Here is a 21,657-nt window from a genome sequence, read left to right on the forward strand (position 1 = left end):
ATTCGAGGACATTTCTTTACGCCCAAGATGAATCATCATAAACAAAGTCTGCATTTGCACATTAACAAGTTTATAATGAAGTGTAACTTTAGACAGATTGACACTAACTAGATTGTTTAAAAAGGAAACTATATTTCTACTGGATCATGTAGGGAGAGGAGCAGGGACGGGCGTCCTCCAGCTAGGCATTGAGCTGGCACAGCAGGGCCACGCCCCGCCCGATCCAGTGCTCCTTCGGGTGGTCGGAGGGCAGCGTCATGGCGATGACGAAGTTCGTGGAATGGCCCGTGGTGGACAGCGTCCCCCTCCGCTCGCTGGTCTTGTACAGCGGCGCCACGTAGCTTGGTCGTTTGGGGATTTCTGTCCTCCGACAGGGCTTCAGCCACATCTGGAAGGAAGGGCGGAAACCTGAGTCACGGCTGTTGTATTGGAACAGAAGCACAGAGAAGAGTTAGCTACGTCTGCAAACTTCTGTGGCCCAAATAGTTCTCTTGTCGGCAGCGCTGCCAGGGTCCAGCATTGCTTTAGAGCCCCCAGAACTATTCAGAAACAGTTCAGAAGCTACGTGAGAAAAAATCCGTAGTCATTTTCACCTCCGCTGTCTGTTGAAAAGCACGCTAACTATGCCTCCCCTCTCCACCTTACTTACCTGGGGAGGACTTGGTGCTTCCACACAAGTCAGGTGTACTTTAAAAAGAAAACTGCCGCCATGGGTACTCAAAATCCTGCTGCCTTATTAATGAAGGCCAATCCCAAGATATTCGGGGGGATTCTTATCAGTGATGGTGGAACCAGATCACTTCTCCATTTTAGGTAATTATTATTTTTAATCCTCACATGAGGACATGTTTTTATTGTGTGTTGCTGTTTCTTAAATTGGTTTTAGAGAGAGAAATACCAATCGGTTGCCTCCCTCGTACACCCTGACCAGGGATCAACCTCCCAACCTGGGCATGTGGCTGGCGGGGAATCGAACCCAGAACCCTGTGGTGCCCAGGACGGCGCTCCCACCCACTGAACCACAGGGCGTAGGTGGGTGTTTTAAAGTCACTAGTGTGTATATCAGGCAGATGCAATACACCCACATTACCTTTAGAGCCAGCCAAGTTCCTAGAATGTGAGCGTTGTTGAACCTCACCAACCTCAAAGCAGGACTGGGGGCAAATTGACCTCTGAAGGTGGAGACAGAACCAACTGATCATAAAGTTGAACGTTTTAGGATTTATTTGAATTCGTTTCTCTGTGGGAGTAATAGCAGCAGCCCTCCGAGGGGATAAGGCTTGACCCCGTTATCCCGAGTCCTCAGGTTTCTGGGGTCAAATTATAAGCTGTAGGGAGGAGCTAATCAGGATGCTAGTCTTTCCCCCACGTAACTGTGGGATCCAGATTCTTACGAGGGGGATTCACGGAACAGTGTTTCAGACCCAGTTAAGCGTAAGGACTTACGGCACTCCGGGTGGATGTGTTTCATTTCAACCAAGAGTGGATTTTCTTTTTTTGTGTGTTTTGTTGTTGTTGTTAATCCTCCCCTGAGGATATTTTCCCATTGATCTTTTAGGGAGAGTGGGAAAGACAGAGAGAAACATCAATGTGAGAGAAACAAATCGATTGGTTGCCTCCTGCATGCACCCAGACCAGAGCCCGGGCCGGGGAGGAGCCTGCAACCAAGGTACGTGACCTTGACCGGAATTGAACCCGGGACTCTTCGGTCCACGGGCCGACACTCTCTGCACTCAGCCAAACCAGCCAGGGCAAGAGTGGACTTTCTTAATGAGAATTTGTCTCACTCAGTAACTTCCTATTTGGGAGAATCACCCACTTATAAATTCCTTCTCCTAGTCCAGTGATGGCGAACCTATGACACGCCTGTCAGAGGTGACACGCGAACTCATTTTTTTGGGTTGATTTTTCTTTGTTAAGTGGCATTTAAATATATAAAATAAATATCAAAAATGTAAGTCTTTGTTTTACTATGGTTGCAAAGATCAAAAAATTTCTATATGTGACATGGCACCAGAGTTAAGTTAGGGTTTTTCAAAATGCTGACACGCCGAGCTCAAAAGGTTCGCCACCACTGTGACCTCGTCACTGCAACTACTTTAGCTTTTCCGTGTGAAAAGGGGAAAAATCCGATACCAATCAGCTCCTGACTGCACACCTGCCCTGTGACGTTCAGCTCGATCTCCCTCTGGAACTTGCTCTGCCCACAGTGCCCTCATGTGTGGCAGGTCTCCTGCCGCTGGCTGCCAGCTGGTCCCTCTCCGCCTGTCAGCTGCAGGAAGGGTTGCTGCCTGTCTGGGCTGGTCCCAGTTTCCCATGAGCAATTCCTGCGAATCCACAGCCTGTTTTAGCACCATCTCAGGCCCTCCAGTTGTGTGAGAGTCTAGCCATTTTCCCTGACGCAGTGACAGATGGTAACTCAGTATTTACATGGTTTAGTCTGTCCGTGCTGAATGGGTGCCTAGAAAACATACTTTACGTGGGTGCGTTTCAGATAGTAATCTTTTAATCTGTAAATTTCACATTTCTAGGTCAAGGTTATATAAGAAAAAAATTACACAATAAGACGTGTGCGTGCGTATGTGGATCCATACCTGCAGTTGATCCTCACCACTCCTGGGTTCTGTCCTGGCACGCTCGCCGAGCACTAACATGTGTTCGTCATCCTGACATCAGCACCTGCCTCTTCCTGGCCCTGTGCACACACGCGCAGAGCAGCCAGCAATTCGGGGCCCCAGGCGAGCACCCTCCAGCCAACTGCAACTATTTAAGCCAGTGGTTCTCAACCTTCCTAAGGCCGCGACCCTTTAATACTGTTCCTCATGTTGTGCTGACCCCCAACCATAAAATTATTTTCGTTGCTACTTCATAACTGTAATTTTGCTACTGTTATGAATCGTCATGTAAATATCTGATATACAGGATGTATTTTCATTGTTACAAATTGAACATAATGAAGGCATAGTGATTAACCACAAAAACAATATGTAATTATATATGTGTTTTCCGATGGTTTTAGGCAACCCCTGTGAAAGGGTCGTTCGACCCCCAAAGGGGTTGCGACTCACAGGTTGAGAACAGTCGTGGGCAAACTACGGCCCGCGGGCTGGATCCGGCCCGTTTGAAATGAATAAAACTAAAAAAAAAAAAAAGACCGTACCCTTTTATGTAATGATGTTTACTTTGAATTTATATTAGTTCACACAAACACTCCATCCATGCTTTTGTTCCGGCCCTCCGGTCCAGTTTAAGAACCCATTGTGGCCCTCAAGTCAAAAAGTTTGCCCACCCCTGGGTTGAGAACCACTGACTTAAGCGTTTCCACGTGAAAGGAGGAAACATCCGATACCAATCAACTCCTGACACTGCACACCTGCCCTTGTGACTGCCAGTTCGGATCTCATTCTGGAACTGGCTCGGCCCACAGTGTCTCTGTCTGACTTTTGTTTCATCTCTCATAACTACCTATCCTTTCGATGGTTTACTTAATGACCAGCTTTAAACATTTTTGTGGATCTTTGTAGTTGTTAGTGGCGATTTTTCCGTTTAAAAGGACCCCCAAGTGTCACGCTGCAGGGCTGTCTGGTGTTCCTATGTGCACACAGGCTGTGGCTGTGGCGTGCCTTATGGGGAAAGTCCTGTCAGCTCCGTTCAGGCACAAGCTACAGCACTCGAGTTCCTGAGTTCAATGGTCATGGGTCTACAATATTATCAAATACTAGAGGCCCGGTGCATGTAATTCCTACACAGGTAGGATCCCTAGGCCTGGCTGGTGACCAGGGCTGATCAGGGCCTTCCTGCTGCTGGCCATGGCCTTCCTTCCCTGGCTGCTTGCTGCTGGCTGCTGGCTGCCAGCTGCAGGCTGGGGCCTCCCTTTATTCTGCACCGCCCCCTGGTGGTGAGCACATGTCATAGCGAGTGATCCAACTCCTGGTCTCCTGAGGGGACAATTTGCATATTAGGCTTTTATATATAGAGAGAAAGTGCCTTTAGACAGAAACACAAATAAAACGAGGTTATGTATTGATCAGTTAGCATTTCTCCTGGAAGTGGTAGTTCAGTGTCCACTAATTCAATGTTGGCAGCAACACCAAAGGGTCACTAGTTCGATTCCTGGTCAGACCACATGCCCGGGTTTCAGGTTTGATCCCCAGTTGGGGCGCATGTGGGAGGTAGCCAATCAATGTTTCTCTCCCTCCCTTCCTCTCTAAAATTCAATTTAAAAAAACTTTATGAAACATGATTATCCTGAATAATGAGTTGACTGTGTGTGTGTGTGCACGTGTGTGTAAAATAGCCCCCCACATATATACCCTTGGAAAATACTAACCACAGGCACTATATCATAAAGAATTTTGGGATGTGATTCTGCAAGTTTCTTTATCTTTCTATTCCAGGAAGCTCCATCCAAAAATAATCCATAAATTAAGACACCTAAATATAAAAGAAGCAGGTGTTAATACAACACTTTAAATATGCAAACGGAGTTCTGAATCTGAAATTCCTACCCTGAAGACTATGCAGGTTGTCCCAGGTCAGCAGCCAAAGCTTGTGCTAACGCAAAACGCAACGTTCGTTCTCAGTGCTGGGCTTTCACGTCCGTATTTCGAGAATGTCTACAATTTGCCTAGGCAGTTAATTCCGTGGTATAATTACACGTGGGAGACAACAGAGCAAAGCAGTTTAAATTCATCTGTGCGAACACAATCAGATTTGTATATTGAGTGGACCCGTGTCAGGGGCCAGGAAATCTGCAGGTTACTCAGTGCTGTCAGGGACCCAGTGGCTTCGGGGCATGCGCACCCATGCCCTCCGCAGATCCCTCGCGTCCGGAGAGTTCACTTTCTCGTCCCTTTTAGAGCCGATCTCACGCCAAGGACAGAGGATGAGCTCCCCGGAACAGATCGCGGCCCATTCCCAGCTGACGAGTGCACGTTCGGGACTCGGGGGAACCCCATGGCTCTCTCTCTCTCTCTCTCTCTCTCTCTCTCTCTTTTCCCGTTAGTGTGGAGCCTCCTGCCCTACAGGTAGGGGCTGCACTGCAGACATGGGTGGCAACACCAGTAGGACCACAGCCAAGCAGTGCGGAGCTCACGCCTGGGCTTCTGTTCCTGAGGTGCTGGTGACCTGGGGCAATTCCTTCAACTTCAGACCAGTTTTGTCATCTGGAGAAGAGCTGGGGGCATTTGTAAGACAATGATGCCTGCTTTGTCTGCCTCCTGGAGTCGTTAGAGTCAAATCAGCCAATCGGGTGCCAGCCTGTGTGAAGTAGCATATAAAACCCACTCCGGCTGGCCAGGGTCTCAGGGGTTGAGTGTGAACCAGGAGGTCACGGTTCGATTCCCCATCAGGGCACAGGCCGGGGTCGTGGGCTCCATCCCCAGTGTAGGGCCTGTAGGAGGCAGCTGGTCAATGATTCCCTCTCATCATTGAGAGAAGGATAAGCTAGCCAAGAGCATGAACATGTCCAGAGAAAAAAGGAAAATCAGGAGAGGTGATGTCTTGGAGGCAAAGGGAGATGGATGCCTCCAGAAAGAGGAAGTTGTCAATTAGTAAAAATTGCTAAGAAGTTTAGATGAAAACAGAAGAGCATTCATGGATTTGTCAACATGGAGGTCATTAGTAACTCTGAAAAGAATAGCATCAGGTGATTGGAGAGGCTGAAAGGTAAATAGGAAATAAGAAGTGAGAACCTGGAGATGGCACGAAAAGATAGTTCTTTTGACAAATTTGCTATAAAGGGGGGCAGAGACATGGGACCATAGCTAAGGGCATGTGAGTGTTAAAATAACTGTAATTTTTTGTTGATTTTTAAAAATATTTTTATTGATCTCAGAGTGGAAGGGAGAGGAAGAGAGAGATAGAAACATCAATGAGAGAGAATCATTGATTGGCTGCCTCCTGCATGCCTCACACTGGGGATCGAGGCTGCAACCTGGGCATGTGCCCTGATGGGGAATCGAACCGTGACTTCCTGGTGCATAGGTCGATGCTCAACCACTGAGCCACACTGGCTGGGCTTTCTGTCTTTTAAGAAGAGAGATTCTAGAGCATGCTGCATGCTGATAGGAATTATCCAGTAGTGAGAAGGATGCTGTTGATTTTAGAAAAAGAGGGCACAATTGGAGGAGCAAAAACCCTTGAAAGGAGGGAAAATAGACCCTGGACCGCCCATAGGATTTGGACTATCAGAGAGTGCAGATGTGGACAGAGTAATAGAGGTGGTGTTGCTAAAAGCTCTCTTCTCGCGGCCTCTTATTCTTTCAGTGAGGGATGAGGTGTGAAGTGGGAGCAGAGGGAAGGACGAGCGAGGCACGGCATTTGTTTGTTTTTCGAGGGGGAAAGTGACTTCCCAGGAAGTGCTAGTAGGATTGCGTCACAGTGTTACAAACCCCCTTGCGATTTGTGACAGTCGATGTAAAGTAAAATCACTCGGCACAGCGACGTGATTGTCCCACACTGTTGTGATCACATACCCGTTTGCTAGCATCTCCCATGGAGTATAGCTTGGTTGCGGGTCAAGATCCTGTCTAAAGCGTCCACTGTTGATCTCCCCCGTGTCTAACAGAGTGAGCCAGTGAGTAAGGAAGTGGAGTTGCCTTGGACACATGGATGATGGATTTGGTGATTACTTTCTCCCTACTTTTTATTGGAAACTAGAGGCTCGGTGCACAAAAATTTGTGCACTGGCAGCGGGGGGGGGGGGGGTTGTCTCTCAGCCCAACCTGTGCCCTCTCACAGTCTGGGACCCCTTGGGAGATAACCACTTGCTGGCTTAGGCCCGCCTCCCTGGGTCGCACACGGCAGGCCCGGATGGCTACTGGCGGTGGGGCAGGGTGGCGGATCGTGCTGTCCCACCCCGCCTGCAGTATGCAAATTTAACGGCCATCTTTGTTGGGTTAATTTGCATACTCTTCTGATTGGCTGATGGGCATAGCGAAGGTATGGTCAATTAGCATCTTTGTTTTTTATTAGTGTAGATAATCTCAAACTTATGACATTTTGCAAGGATAAAACAGTACACAGGACATACACTCTTTATTCGGATTCCTTGTATCTCCATTTGCTTTATCACATTCTCTCTCCCCCCATAATGGTTTTTCTCAGTCACTTCGTTACATACATGATGATTAAAAGGTTTAACCGTGGAGCCTAGAGAGAAGCCAGCTCGTGCCGCCACCGCACTTACCGTCTTCCGGAGGGACCTTGTAGTCTTTGTCCTCCAGCACTTCGTAGTCAAACCCGAGGAGGTCGATGGGGATGGTGTACTTCCGGGCGAAGTTCTGCTGGGCGCCGGTCAGGAAGGCTTGTGTGAAGAAGAAGCCGGAGAGCCAGAAGGACGGAGGCGGGCCCACCTCGTACCATTGCTAGGGGTCAAAGCACAGGGCCCGGCCACGTTCAAACTACTCCCCAGGGCTCCCTCCGTTATCTCTTAGGTAAACTAATACCTGAGGGATATAAAGCCATTCTCTGAAGGTTTTAAAAGTAAGTAGCAGCTTCTGTGTTTTGTGCTGGCTTCAGTTTTACACCCACCGGACCAGCTCAAGTGCCAACACATGCGGGATGCAGATGTCAATGTCCGTTGTATCACTGACCTAGTGGCTCCTTCCGACGCACTCCGTGCAGCAGTGAACACTAACACACGTGCTGCACGGGCATCGTGTCACCTAGTGGAGCAGCAGAGGAGGGCATGCCTACCCAGCTGGGCCGGTGCTCATGTCTTTTCACCTTTTCTCTCTCTGGTCACGGTAGCCAGTACACCATTCCTTTGGGAGTTTTCCCACCTCCTTTACCAAAATACAACGAAATTCAGCCGGCAGGAACACTGTCAGACAGGCGTGCCCAGCAGAAACAGGGAGGGAGAGCTTGGGGTCTTTACCCCAAGACACCCGGATAGTCTGGCCTGTAGTGTAAGAAGCGAGTTGCACAGTGACTAACTAAATGCGGGATTACAGAGGCATCTGAAGAAAGACACCCGGAGGATTTTCCCTGTGAGAGTCCGAGGCAGAGCCTTCATCTCTCCAGAACAGCCTCACTTCCTCCGTTTCGGCGCCAGCACGGCGGCCGGCCTGTGTTCGGGAAGTTCAGTCGCCTACCCCTGCGGACAGGCAATCTTCTTACGCATCACGTACGGGATCTAGGACGCTCATTAATGCTGCGAGTGAGTGTCACTGTTAATAAGAACATGGGGAAGCACCGCGATTGCCAGGTGGTTAGGAGGACAGCCCGCCCGACACGTGGAGGACAGCGAGCCGCTGGGGCCGTCACTGTGCCGGGGGGCCCACCATCCAGGGACAGATGCCCGGCGGGTGCTGGGCAGGGAGGCCACACGGCTCGCTCTGCCTGGCCGGCTGTCTCAGATGCTCTGCTCTAGGGACCTAATTTGACGTTAAATATGGAAGGAAAAATCAACATCACCAGCTGCTTTCTCTCTTCACCTGTCTTTGACTTGAACATCCCGCCTCACTGAACATGCACACGTGCTCCTACACCAGCTTTCAGACATTCTCCTGCCACGGCGAGGAGCTAGGCCGCTCAGGGGAGCAGCTGACCATATGTGAGAGCGAGCCGTGGTCAGTTGTGCTTGAAACGCCCAGGAAAACGAGAGAGCGAGCCGCATCGCAGATGAAGAAGGGAGACCGGAGGGAGCGGAACATGTGTGTGTCTCCATGGACTCACCTGCAGGAACCTCAGTCTGGTGAGGAAGTCGTTCACGTAGCTGCCGAGGGGCTTGAGGCTCGGGTAGGACTTGGCCATCCACATCCCTGGGATCTTGACGTTCAGGATGCTGCTGACCACCTCTTCGAGGTCTGTAGACATCACCAACAGCCCCTGGAGCACAGTTAACCTCTGGTTAGCGTGATCACGGACCTTCTTCACAATTATCCTGTTTACAACGGTGATGAGTTAAGGTTGAGTCATACAGCAAACAAAGAGAGGAAAGATATTTTCTTTTGCTCACAGGTAAGTCCTGGAGTCTTTGAACTATTCCTCAGAAAAATATGAGAAATGTTCACCTATTCAGATTTTAATGGAAACACTTTAATTGAGGTGTAATGGACATGCGGCATCTGCTTCAGGTGTCCACCACCATGACACTAACACGCATAGGAGCCATTGGCAATCGGCGTCGTGGTCAGGAGAAACCCGGCCTCAGCTGGCAGAGGGCAAAGCTACGGGTCAGCGAGGTACCCATGGAAGAATGCCCCAAACACTTAGGGCGCTGGCCCTGGGCGCCGCGAGGAGAGGAAGGGGGGCCAGAGGAGAAAGATGGTTGAAACCTAATTTAAAAAACAGACTCCTAGGGCTCCTCCCACAAACCTGCGCATCACCTCGCTCAAGTGAGACCTGGAAAGGACGTGAAGAAGTCCCTGGAGTGGGGTCGCGGCTCAGTGAGTTATGAGGGCCCCACTGAGATCGGAAAGCAGGGGATGCGTGTTTGCTGGGCGCTGAGATCCTGGGGGCCTCCTTTCCCTGTGGGCTCTCAGATGCTAGAGGCGGAAGGAAACCAGAAGGACCAGGTCAAGGAGAAGCGCATGACACTGAGTGCAGCTTAGCCAAGCAGCCCAGCCAGATACCCTGCAGCCAGCCCGGGAGATCACACTACAGCCAGCCGGCTGCACGTCTCTTTTCTTTCTTCTTCTTTTTTATATGTGTACTAGAGGCCCGATGCACGAAATTCGTGCAACAGTAGGCCTTCCTTTCCCTGGCTGCCAGCACCAGCTTCCCTCTGGCACCCGGAACCGGGGCTTCCCTTACAGCCCAGGCTTCGTCCAAAGGTCATCTAGTCTAATTAGCATATTATGCTTTTATTATATGTGTATATTTGCATTGATTTCAGAGAGGAAAGGAGAGGGAGAGAGAGAAACATCAATAATAAGAGAGAATTATTGATGGGCTGCCTCCTGTACGCCCCACACTGGGGATCAAGCCTGCCCAGTGACCGGAATTGAACCAGGGACCCTTCAGTCCACTGAGCCAAACCAGCCAGGGCGAACCTGGCATGTTTGATATGAAGACAACCGTTAGAGGAAGAGTTTAGGGAGGAAGTTCAGAAATTTGATTTGGGGCTTGCCTTTCCTTTGGGCCTTCCCCTCACCTTGATGGCCTTCTGGATGTTAATGCACGACTCCCGGATGGTCTGCAGCAGCTTGTTGAAGCGGCCCATCTCCTGCACGAGCACAGTGTTCATACTCTGAGTGTAGGTGGTTGGGTACCTCCTCATCGCAGCCTCCAGGTCAAAGTTGTTGGGCAGTTTCCCCAAAATGTCGCCCGCGACCTCATTCACCACCTCCTCGGAGGATTTGGCGCCAGCTTCTGCGGAACGAGACTGAGAGAACCCACGCTGGGAGTCAGAGGTCCTCATTGAGGGAGAGAGAACCCACGCTGGGAGTCAGAGGTCCTCATTGAGGGAGAGAGAACCCACGCTGGGAGTCAGAGGTCCTCATTGAGGGAGAGAGAACCCACGCTGGGAGTCAGAGGTCCTCATTGAGGGAGAGAGAACCCACGCTGGGAGTCAGAGGTCCTCATTGAGGGAGAGAGAACCCACACTGGGAGTCAGAGGTCCTCATTGAGGGAGAGAGAACCCACGCTGGGAGTCAGAGGTCCTCATCGAGGGAGGAGAATGCCGGGTGGGGAAGCTCAGGGGACTGTCAGGGGTGCCGCCCGGCTGTTTCATCACCTCCGACCCTCCTCCACACACGGTGGACTGAGTGATGGTCACAGGCATGGCGTGGCGTGTCGGGAGATGACAGTAGTTAGCGAGGAGGAAGGAGGACACCACAGTGTGCAGAGGCCCAAAGGGCCTGGGGGAGGGGACTAAGCTACCCCCTGAGCCACCTGGTGGGTGGAGCAGGTGCTGTGGGGAGGGGGGGAAAGCATTCACGTCGGTGGCGGGTGTTAAAGCCCAGCGAGAGGAGATGGGCTGAGAATTGAGAAAGCCCGAGGCGCGATGTGTTTGCTTATAGCTCTGCGCCTACTGGTCGCCAAACGCAGGGCGACGGTTCTCCCCTGGAAGCAGGAGGCACCGAGAGCAGCACGGCCTCCCTCAGCGGGAAGAGTGATGGCGGGAGGCGGGCCTCACACTGGAGGCCAGGAAGGGGCTCTGCAGCTCCATGTTCATGTTCATGTCTGCAGTGGTGCTGTGTAAATGAGCCTGCGTTTTCTGGAAAACCCGTGGATCCTCAGAATAAATGAGTGTGTGTGTGTGTGTGTGTGTGTGTTGAAAGAGAGCAGGCACTGTTAGAATATAAATGAATATCTCATATTTTTCCAGTCCTAAGAAATTGTGTTTGGTCTTATTTCAGATTTTATATTTCCTGGTTTTCACATCGGGTCTACTCTATAAACGTTGACTTTACTTAAGTTTCTAGTGAGATCTTTACAGCTACCTAGCACATACCACCATAAAACCCTATGAAGTTGCACAATAATAAAAATTAATGTTGATAAGTGTTAGTTACATGTTAGTACCAAAGGGATATGCCAATATTAGAATGTGCTAATTCTTTATTATGGTCCTGAGTACCAGGTTTACAAATAAATATATGACAAATTAGAGAAAAAAGGAGATAATGAATATTTGGCCAAAACTAGTGAAAAATTATCTATTTCCATTGCATTTAAAGAATCATATCTGATTTCTATTTGTATTTTGCTGTGCATAAAAGGTGCTTTAAACTCATTCAAAACATTCCTATTTTTTTAAGTATATTTTTATTGATTTCAGAGAGGAAGGGACAGGGAGAGAGAGATAGAAACATCAATGATGAGAGAGAATCATGGATTGGCTGCCTCCTGCATGCCCCCCACTGGGGTTCGAGGTTGCAACCCAGGCATGTGCCCTTGACTGGAATCAAACTCAGGACCCTTCTGTCTGTAAGCTGACACTCTATCCACTGAGCCAAACCAGCTAGACTAGAGCGAAAACATTCCTATTTTCTAACAAGAGCTGTGCTTCCACCAAAAAACAAGCAAGCAAACAAACAAAAAACTAAGAAAACAAATCCCTGACAATAGCCCTTCAAAATATAAGAAAAATATTTCAGTAACACAAACATTTCTGTCTACCTATTTCTCACAATCCAAAATTACATAATTATTACATAATTGGGGTGCTATGTTTAGAAAGTAACATCCAACTAATTTTCTTTCTTTCTTTTCTTTCTTTCTTTTTTCCTTTCTTTTTCTTTCTTTCTCCCTCCCACCCCCCCGCCCCCCGCCCCCAGCATTTCTGGTTATGTTATCTAAGTCTTATCCCATTTTAGAACCTAGAAAGACAGGATAGCGTAGAGGATCAGAACACGGATTCTAGAGCCAACCTAGTGGGAGTCAGCCTGCGTGGCTTTGAGTCCTGGCTTGAAATTGTCCTGCTGACCTTGGGTAAACTCCTGAATCTTGCTGTGTCTGTTTTATTCCTGTAAAAGGAGAGTAGTCGGCCTCCACTTCACAGGATTTTGCAGGCACCGAGAATAGTGCTGGCACGCTGTAAGCGCTCCATAATACTAACCACCCTTATTACTCCGAGATTCCGCAAAAATAAAAAGGTCAGATAGGCTTCATTTTGAGAAAAAATTTGCTGGACTGAATAATCATCCTTAACTTATTTTTACATATTTATTGCTTTTTAAAGAGAGAGGAAGGGGGAGGAAGGGAGAGAAAGAGAGAGAGAAACATCGATGAGGGAGAAAGCCTCCTGCACATCCCCTGCTGGCGATCTAGCCCGAAACCCGGGCACGTGTCCTGACTAGGAATCTTGGTGCCCGGTTCTATGCAACACCAGCGAACGGTCATCCTTAACTTATTAAAATTTCATTCATTCTCTAAGGGAACTCTTGCCATTTGGACTAACTTGCTTTCAAAAACGAAAAACAACAACCAACAACAATTGGGCACATCTAAAGGGAGAACAATACAAGAGAAGATCTTAATAGACAAGCGAGATTAAATATTTACCCTTTGAGCGTGTGGACGCCTGCCCGGGGCCTGCTGAATTCTGTGCCTTGGCCGTGAACTCTGACCTGCCCTGCCCTTCACGCTCTCACCAGTGGAGCTGCTTACTTACCAAGAGTTACTGTATTTTTCTCCTAAACTTTTTCCCCCACCTTGTACTTACTATTGCAATTGTATTATTTTTTTAAAAAATCTATATTTTTATTGATGTCAGAGAGGAAGGTAAGAAGGAGAGAGAAATAGAAACATCAATGATGAGAGAGAGTCATTGGTCGGCTGCCTCCTGCGCGCCCCACACAGGGGATCAAGCCCGCAACCGGGGGATCAAACCGTGACCTCCTAGTTCTTAGGTTGACACTCAACTGAGCCATGCTGGCCGGGTACCACTGTATTCTTTAAATATTATATAATCTGATAAAATACTGATGTGAAAGATACTGTTTCTATGTAAACTAGATTAAACATTATGGAATATTTGACAAAAAATAAGTCATTTTAAAAGTTGCTAGTGAATTAGTAAGAGACCAGAAAATAGGCAAAATTCTAGATGGATTCTGTATCAACTGCTTCCCAAGTAGCTTTGAGATTCTTCTTCCTCTTAAGAGGAATGTAAAGGGCCATCTATGTCATACATTTAGGCATGGTTTATGCACGAAAGGGGAAATGGAATTCTAGCAGCAGAATGCTATCAAAGAATGCTCAGAGGGACTCAAAGAACGTCACTCCAAGACCTCCTAGCAGCAAAATGTACTCAAAGGTTCTCTCCAGGTCAACAGATTGATGAAAAACACCCCATACATCCGTGTACTTTGCTTAAATCCATACGAAAGGCATGAATACGTATTTTTCTTTTCCTTAACGTGGTTATCCACCTCCACAGACAGAATTGTGTGTGCGGGCCCCTACTGCGCTCACACATTCCAGCCTCAGGACCCAGCGCTGTAAGATCGCACACCTGGGTGAGGAGAATGTTATCGAAGAGCAGCTGCGTTTCTGACTGGTCTTTGGTGATATCTGCGTTGGCGTTCATCCCGAAGATCTCCGGGGCCGGGGTCAGCGGCAGGGTCTGCGTGTATTCGATGTAGCTCTTGTGCTGCAGAGATGAGGAGCGGGGAGTTGGGAGGTTAGCAGTCAATTTCCTGTAGAACTTTCCCACCGAAAAGAGATGCCTTTCAACACCCCGACTATTGAGTGGATGAGCCTGTGAGACCAGACACTGAATGCCTTCCTTTTCTTGTCACCTCAGCCAAGGTTTTTGTGTTTTGTTTTTTTAAAGAAGATATGAACACATTTAGAGAGAAAAAAGAAACGGTATTGCCCTAACTGGTTCGGCTCAGTGGATAGAGCGTCAGCCTGCGGACTCAAGGGTCCCGGGTTCGATTCCGGTCAAGGGCATGTACCTTGGTTGCGGGCACATCCCCAGTAGGGGGTGTGCAGGAGGTGGCTGATCGATGTTTCTCTCTCATCGATGTTTCTAACTCTCTATCCCTCTCCCTTCCTCTCTGTGAAAAATCAATAAAATATATTAAAAAAAAAAAAGAAACGGTATCACTCAATCGGAATGAATTTTAAAACAGGGAGAGGATTGTCCTGGCCGCTTCATTTAGAAATTTCTCCCAGAGAAACCTTTCTGTGCCGCATTTTGCTGATGACCGTTCTTAATTTATTGTGATCACAATAAATTTTTTTAGGCTCTACTCTGACTTTTCATCTGGACTCTTATTGTGATAAATCCACATAATTCAGAAAAGTAAGAATAATCCGAAAATGTCTTGTCCTGAGATAACGGCCATCATTAACGTTGCACATCTTTTTCTGCAGGTGCGCTCTCATTTTACATTTATTTACTTGGCCTTCTACCAACATCCCATCTATTTCTGGATGCTCATCTAATCATATACAAACACATACATGTTGATTGGGGGGCTTGTTCATTGATGGTTTTCAATATGGGTGGGAAGGCCCCATGCTTTGGGTCCTTTGCCACCCACTGCTGGAGAGCTTATTCCCCATGATTCCCCATGTGACTTGCTACACCTAATCAATGACATAGGCTCTGGGATGGAGTTTTCTCTTCATCCCATGGATACTCGACCTCAGCTGGCATTAATCCCGGTGGACGACAGGCCAGGGTTGGGGGGTTATAGGACAGATCTGTGTTGGGCGTGGCCATGCGTTTAACTTTCAATAGGTGCCTTCTGACTCCCGGGAATGAAACGAGAACCAATCTGACTGGCCTGGAAATGTACTGTGTGGTGATCTGAAAGCAGATACGAAGTCTCCCACCAGACAGGACTGGGACAAAACAGCCAAAGGGGGCCTTGGCCTGGTGCGGCAGGTGGTTCTGTGACGGCCGCTCTCTCCTTGAGCGGCGCTGGGCGAGTCATTCGAGTTGAGCGTACTTGCTTTTTCACTGGTAAAAGGGATAGACTAGTACTACCAGTGTCAACCATGACCTCCAACCACTTTGTAAATAATTAAGCATGACATGTGTTCCCTCTTATTGTTCATATTACTTTTACCCCCTCGTGTGTGTGTTCCCTGTTCAATTGGGGACAATGGCTTTTTACCCAAAGGACTGACTTCACGCTGAGAGAGCCTCAGGTCACCGAGGAAGCGTTCTTGGCTGAGGGACATTTCTGCTCCCCTCCCACCACAGCCGCAGGAGACCACGGTGTCTATGCCAGGGTGTGCTTTGTCCTGATGACACCGAAGGGAGCTCACACCAGGTTTAACAGGAAACAAGGCTTCTGGAACCATCCTTTCCCCTAGCAGAGCACCTCCACGTCTACCACTCGGAGTTCCCAGAAGGACACACTTACCTCACCAGGAGGGGGCGCAAAGTAGATGCCGCTCGAGTCAAACTTGTAGCCCGGGTCCTCCACCAGCTGGGCGCAGAAGAACTTGTTGAGGATGCTGCGCAGCGTGCGGCGGTCCCAGTCGTCCGTCACCCTGCCGCCGTAGTTGCACTCGCCCGTCATGTACCGCAGGGCGTCGTAGGGCAGCTCCTGGAACCAAGAGCTCAGGGTCTCAGCCAGTTCCCGGTCACACATTCCGCGACACGGGATTCTAGTTGGTTCACCGGATTGAAACACCTTCCTGAAGGCTGGCGTGAACACAGTGTCCCTTTATACACTCCCCTGCTGACTGTGGCCTTCCCCTCCATTTCGTCCTCTCTCCTTCTGTGGTTTGTCCCCACACAGTGCAGAGAACAGAACTCCTCTAGCAGCCCGGGAACTCACGGCTCACCCAGCGTTAAAGAACCAGGCACACAGTGAAATGGCCAGAAGACCATCCTCGGAAACCTCTCACAGCTGAGTGACATTCGGAACCAATCCAGTATAATTCAGAGATAACCAGTGTTGATTTCCTTTTTATATCCATACTAGTGGCCCGGTGCACATTGAAAGGGAATTAATTGGAGGAAATATTTTAATATGGCTATTTGCCCTTTCTCTATAATAGAAGTGTCAGAGATGAAAGAAAATTAGTAAAATGTACATGAAAATATCAATCGCCTCAAAGAGGGAGGACCAGGCTACCAGGCCAGGGCTCCGCGATTGATTGCCACCCAGAGGGAGGCCCCGCCCACCTGCCGCAGCGCGACTGGCTGGGCAGCCTGGACCTCCCTCTGTGGGGGCGATCGTGGGGCGATGGCAGGGCCCTCTGACCAATCGCATCGCCACCCGCCTTGGCTGGCCTGCCATCAGTGGGTGTCATAGCATGGTCTTCTGGATGGTCATTTTGCTGTTTGGTCGTTTGGTCAATTTGCATATTATTATAGATATATTTTGACAATTTGAATCATACTCTATATACAATATACCTTGTTATGGTATGAACTCGTGAGAATCTTGTACCATTTTACGAAATACTCTCCGAGAATACTATTTTAATAACTATCTTCTAATATGGAACACTTCAGTTGCTCTTAATTTTCTACTGTTTCAAATCATTTTTCAGTAAATACACGTTTCTAAGGATTTGATCGTCTAGATTTCCGAAAAGGAAGTCACTACGTCGAAGGGAAGGAGCTTATGAAAAGCAGGCGGTGAGTGTCATGAAATTGCTTTCCTGATGGGTCACGGCAATTGTCAAACTCAGTCTGATATGTTTTCATATGTTTAATAACATCTGTGCTGCTGTGAGCGAGCCTCCAACTCATTTCTCAATGAAGTTTTAATAGTTTTACTTGATTTGCATAAGCTGTTTTATAAATTGACCTTTATTTATCAAATTTATGCAAATACTCTCCTGTTAGTTTGCTTTTTTATTATAGTCTCTTGTATACAGAATGTTTAAATGTTTATGCATGCAACAGGAATAACTTTTCATATTGCAATTTCTTTTAACTTCAGCACAAATACCTAACCTAAACACCCAGCAGTACAGAGAATTCTATTTCTTAGTGCTCTCAACAAAACTGAGTGCTGTCATTTAGGAACACACACTGACAAACGATGACATTGTTTGCATTTTTTAAGTTTATTTTTTTATATTAACATGTAAAAGGGGTTTACCATTTGCATTTCTTATTTTGTTAAATCGTCTACTCTGTCCTTTTAGGTGTTTTTCTAATCTGAATGAGTATCCTTTTTTCTCCCATTTTTAAAAGCTCTTTATAGCCCTAGCCGGTTTGGCTCAGTGGATAGAGCATCGACCTACGGACTGAAGGGTCCCAGGTTCAATTCCAGTCAAGAGCACATGCCCAGGTTGCAGGCTCGATCCCCAGTGGGGAGCCTGCAGGAGGCAGCCAATCAATGATTCTCTCTCATCATTGATGTTTCTATCTCTCTCTCCCTCTTCCTTCCTCTATGAAATTAATAAATATATATATATTTTTAAAAAGCTCTTTATAAAGATAACAATTATTTTGTCAGATGAATTTTAAATATTTTCTCCAATTTTCATTTGTCTTTTATTTGTATGATGTTTAACTCTTTGTGGCATTTTAATATGGCAAAATTTTAAAATATTTTCTCCTAAAACTCAGCAATTTTTTATTTTAGGATTTTCTGGGTCATTTTTATGCTGATCATGCCCTTCCTGTAGTTAGTTACCTGTCAGAAGTTTAAGTGTATGAATCCTGCATTCCAGTGATTCCCCTTTGCGGAGTCTCTTCAATAGAAATAATGGTGCCAGGGAAGAGACCAGAGAGGGGAAGTCATTGAAGCGGGAGTTGGAAATTCTGAGACTTGTTCTTTGGTAGAACTGGAACTGAAGGTGGTGAATTTAGGAGGGGACACAATTCAACTCATACGATAACAAACTGGCCTTTCATCTAAGTCCCTCTGATCTATTCTCCACTTGGTTGCTAGGGTGATCGTTCTAAAATGCAAACATCCTCTTAAAATCACACCAATAGCCATGGAGTAAACTCCCAGATCAGTCAGCATGGGCCACGAGAAAGTTCCAAATCACTACAGTTAACCAAACCTTTCCACAAATTTGCATTTGAAAAAAAAAAAAAGAGCCCTAACCAGTTTGGCTCAGTGGATAGAGCGTCGGCCTGTGGACTCAAGGGTCCCAGGTTCGATTCCGGTCAAGGGCATGTACCTTGGTTGCGGGCACATTTTCAATAGGGGGTGTGCAGGAGGCAGCTGATCGATGTTTCTCTCTCAAAGATGTTTCTAACTCTCTATCCCTCTCCCTTCCTCTTTGTAAAAAATCAATAAAATATATTTTTTTTAAAGAGAAAAAAAAAGAAAAAAATGAGGTATAGTTGATATTACATTATATTATTTTCAGATGTACGAGGACAATATAACCATTTGCTATCGGCACCCATTATTTGCCCCTTTTAAAAGCCATTTCATCGTTGCTTCTTCATAGGAGGTGCCTGAAAACCTCCCACTTATTCTTTAGATCCCACCCCCTCCCCTGCGCACAGTGACATTTCTCTACACATGAAGTCAGGCTCCGGAACAGAAGGGAACGAGTCGGCTCCCCGCCCCCCCCCTCGCCCCCCATTTTGGAGCCTGGCTAATTGATGATATTCTCAAATCTTTTCCAAAACAAGTACAATCACTTTTCAGATGCCCGTAGGTGTGTATGCCTCAAAATCAATGATAAAATATAGTCCCTAATAGACAAACGGACATGCTGGCTGCCTCCTGCAGCAGTTAGGAGACCCTGTTGTAAGAAAGCACCGCGTCCTGAGCTGCTGGGCACGGTCCTGCTGGTCATCGCCCCTGAGCAGGGATGAGCCAGAGGTCCCGCTCACTGCACACACACGCACAAGGGGATGGAGAGCAGAGCAGGCCCCGCCCGCTGTCACCTCTGCGGTACCTCGTACTGGTTCAGGAACATGTGCAGCTGCTGGACGCTGATCCGCAGGTCAGTCTCGTTGAACTCGTAAGGAATGTTCCAGCCCAGGGGCCCGAATTTCCGTCGCTCTTGTACCAACGCGTGGAAGAAGCAGAGGCCATACAGCAGCTTCTTGAATTCCGCCTGGAATGAGAAGACAGGGCGCCACCTCATTCCTCTCCCCTCCCTTTGCATCGTACTGGCCATGGTTAAGACAGATGCTTCAGGAACGTCAATGTCATCGTGTGACTGGCGCGGCTCAGTGGTTGAGCGTCCCCCTATGAACCAGGCGGTCGGGGTTTGATTCCCCGTCAGGGCCCAGGCCCAGGTTGCGGGCTTGGTCCCCAGTGTGGGGCGTGCAGGAGGCGGCCGATCCATGATTCTCTCTCATCATGGATGTTCCTGTCGCTCTCTCCCTCTCCCTTCCTCTCTGAAACCAATAAAACTCTATTTTAAAAAAGAGAGAAATGTCAATGTCATCAAAGCCAAAGAAAGGCTGAGGACATGTTCCAGACTGAAGAAGGCAGAGAGACTGGGAGCTAAACATACACGAGCCCCAGACCAATCCTGTAGTGGACAGGCCAGGGCTGTAAGGGCATCACTGACCAATTTGGAAAACAAGTGGTAGATTAGACCCAACAGCGTGTCCTCGTGACATTTACTAAACTAACAGCTGCACCGGAGCTAGAGAACGCCCCGCCCTCCACAGGCAGACATGGCAGCATCTGCTGGGAAGAAGGGCCATGACATTCGTGGCTCACCAGCGCGTGGGACGTGGTAACAGGAGGTGAATGTGGGCACTGGGCTAAGGGTGTTCCCTGTGCAACTTTCCTACTCGTCACTTTTCTGTGAGTTTAAAAATATTTCCAAATAAAAAAAATTAAAACCGAAAGATTATGATGTGCTGCTCTGGAATTTGAGGAGACTTAGGTTTTGTTTTGGATCGGGACTGAAGGGAGGACAATTTTTCAAAAAGCCTCTGTCCAGCGGGTGTACGCAGCAGCGCCCTCCCCTGGGAGTGGCCTGCGCTTCACGGCCCAAGCCATGCGGACATTAGCCAGACTCAGGTCTCAGGACCTCGGGAGAAGGCCTGACTCGGTTTTAAATATATGTGCTTGTTTTTTAGTGCCAGGACTTTTGTTTAATGAAAGTACTTCTTTATTTTTTAATGTTTCCTTTTGATGTATACTTAAAACACATTCTGACATCAGGACTGTGAGCTTCGTAATGGCAGAAACTCACCGAGGTTCATAACCTCTCTTAAAACGAAACTCTTCCATTTTTAATTACGGTAAAACGCTGTGAAACAATTCTGGGTCGCAGACATTCACACACGGAATCCTAATCAGGAAAGCAGCGGGTGGCTTCCCTGCCTGCCCGGCGCTGCTACAAAAGACCCTATGAGCCCCATCCATCCAGGAGCAGAGCCGTTCGCCTCTCGTTATAGTTACACGGAGGAGACGTTTTTATATTTTAATTTAAAGATAGGGCTCCGAGTAGCAAATGGCTCAGTTAATATCCTGAAACAAGATTCTCCAACCTTGCAGATTCGCGCTGGGAATGGCTGGCAGCGACTCTCTAAATAGAAGGCTGCATTATTAACGACACCCACCAAGATCCCAGCTGAGCAGGGATGGGGCCGGTAGTAAAATTAAAATAAAATATTAATAAAATTGACTTCCGCACAGTCAATAATCAGTAATCAAAGCCAAGGGCGCCGCAGTGCGGGAGGGAGGCCTGTTTAAGGGGGAGTTTTCCCGGGCACACGCACCCGCCACCCCGGGGGCTGGGCAACAAGACTTAGCCGGCACTAACGGGCTTCTTGCAGCTGCCAAAGAACTCGGGGTCCGAGATGGGGTCCATGAGGTAGGAGCGGATGATGTTCGCCCGGAGCCCTTTCGGGGCCTCGTTGGTCATTTTCACTCCGTTCTGCAGCACGGCCACGGGGAAGTTGGGAGACGGGTAACTGGTCAGCCACATTCGGAAGTCTGGGTGTGTGGACTCTGGGCTTAACTCCTGCAGGAAAAGGAATCAGATACCAAAGCACCAATTAAATCAACGAGAACTTACCAGATCACGTGGCGGGGAGGGGCTGGAGGCAAAAGCCTGAACATCTGATTCTGCCCCTGGAACAATAGACTTGATACAGTTAAATCATCTATACTAATAAAAGGGTAATATGCTAATTAGACTGGGTTGAACGGACATCTTCTGGTTGTCCTTCCAGACAAAGCCATGGTGGCGGGGGCCAAGGCAGAGGTGATTAGGGGCAATCAGGCCGGCAGGGGAGCAGTTAGGGGTGGTCAGGCCGGCAGGGGAGAGCAGTTAGGTGCGATCAGACAGGCAGGCAGGTGAGCGGGTAGGAGCCAGGGTTCCCAGATGCAAGAGGGATGTCTGACT

At 48.1% G+C, this 21,657-nt stretch overlaps 1 protein-coding gene across 1 annotated transcript in view; it reads right to left on the minus strand.

The window, feature by feature from the left end:
• Positions 1–15: 15 nt before the first annotated feature.
• The window catches only part of DNAH7 (dynein axonemal heavy chain 7), a 147,145-nt gene continuing 125,503 nt past the window's right edge, over positions 16–21,657 (minus strand). Inside the window, 9 exon segments of the mRNA XM_006082723.3 lie at positions 16–388; positions 4,331–4,434; positions 7,190–7,367; positions 8,680–8,832; positions 10,100–10,330; positions 13,907–14,044; positions 15,774–15,959; positions 19,240–19,401; positions 21,073–21,273. Coding sequence (XP_006082785.1) covers positions 182–388; positions 4,331–4,434; positions 7,190–7,367; positions 8,680–8,832; positions 10,100–10,330; positions 13,907–14,044; positions 15,774–15,959; positions 19,240–19,401; positions 21,073–21,273 — 1,560 coding nt within the window. The 3' untranslated portion in view covers positions 16–181.

This window comes from Myotis lucifugus, unplaced genomic scaffold (genome assembly GCF_000147115.1).
Source record: "Myotis lucifugus unplaced genomic scaffold, Myoluc2.0 scaffold_3, whole genome shotgun sequence".
Lineage (NCBI taxonomy): Eukaryota > Metazoa > Chordata > Mammalia > Chiroptera > Vespertilionidae > Myotis > Myotis lucifugus.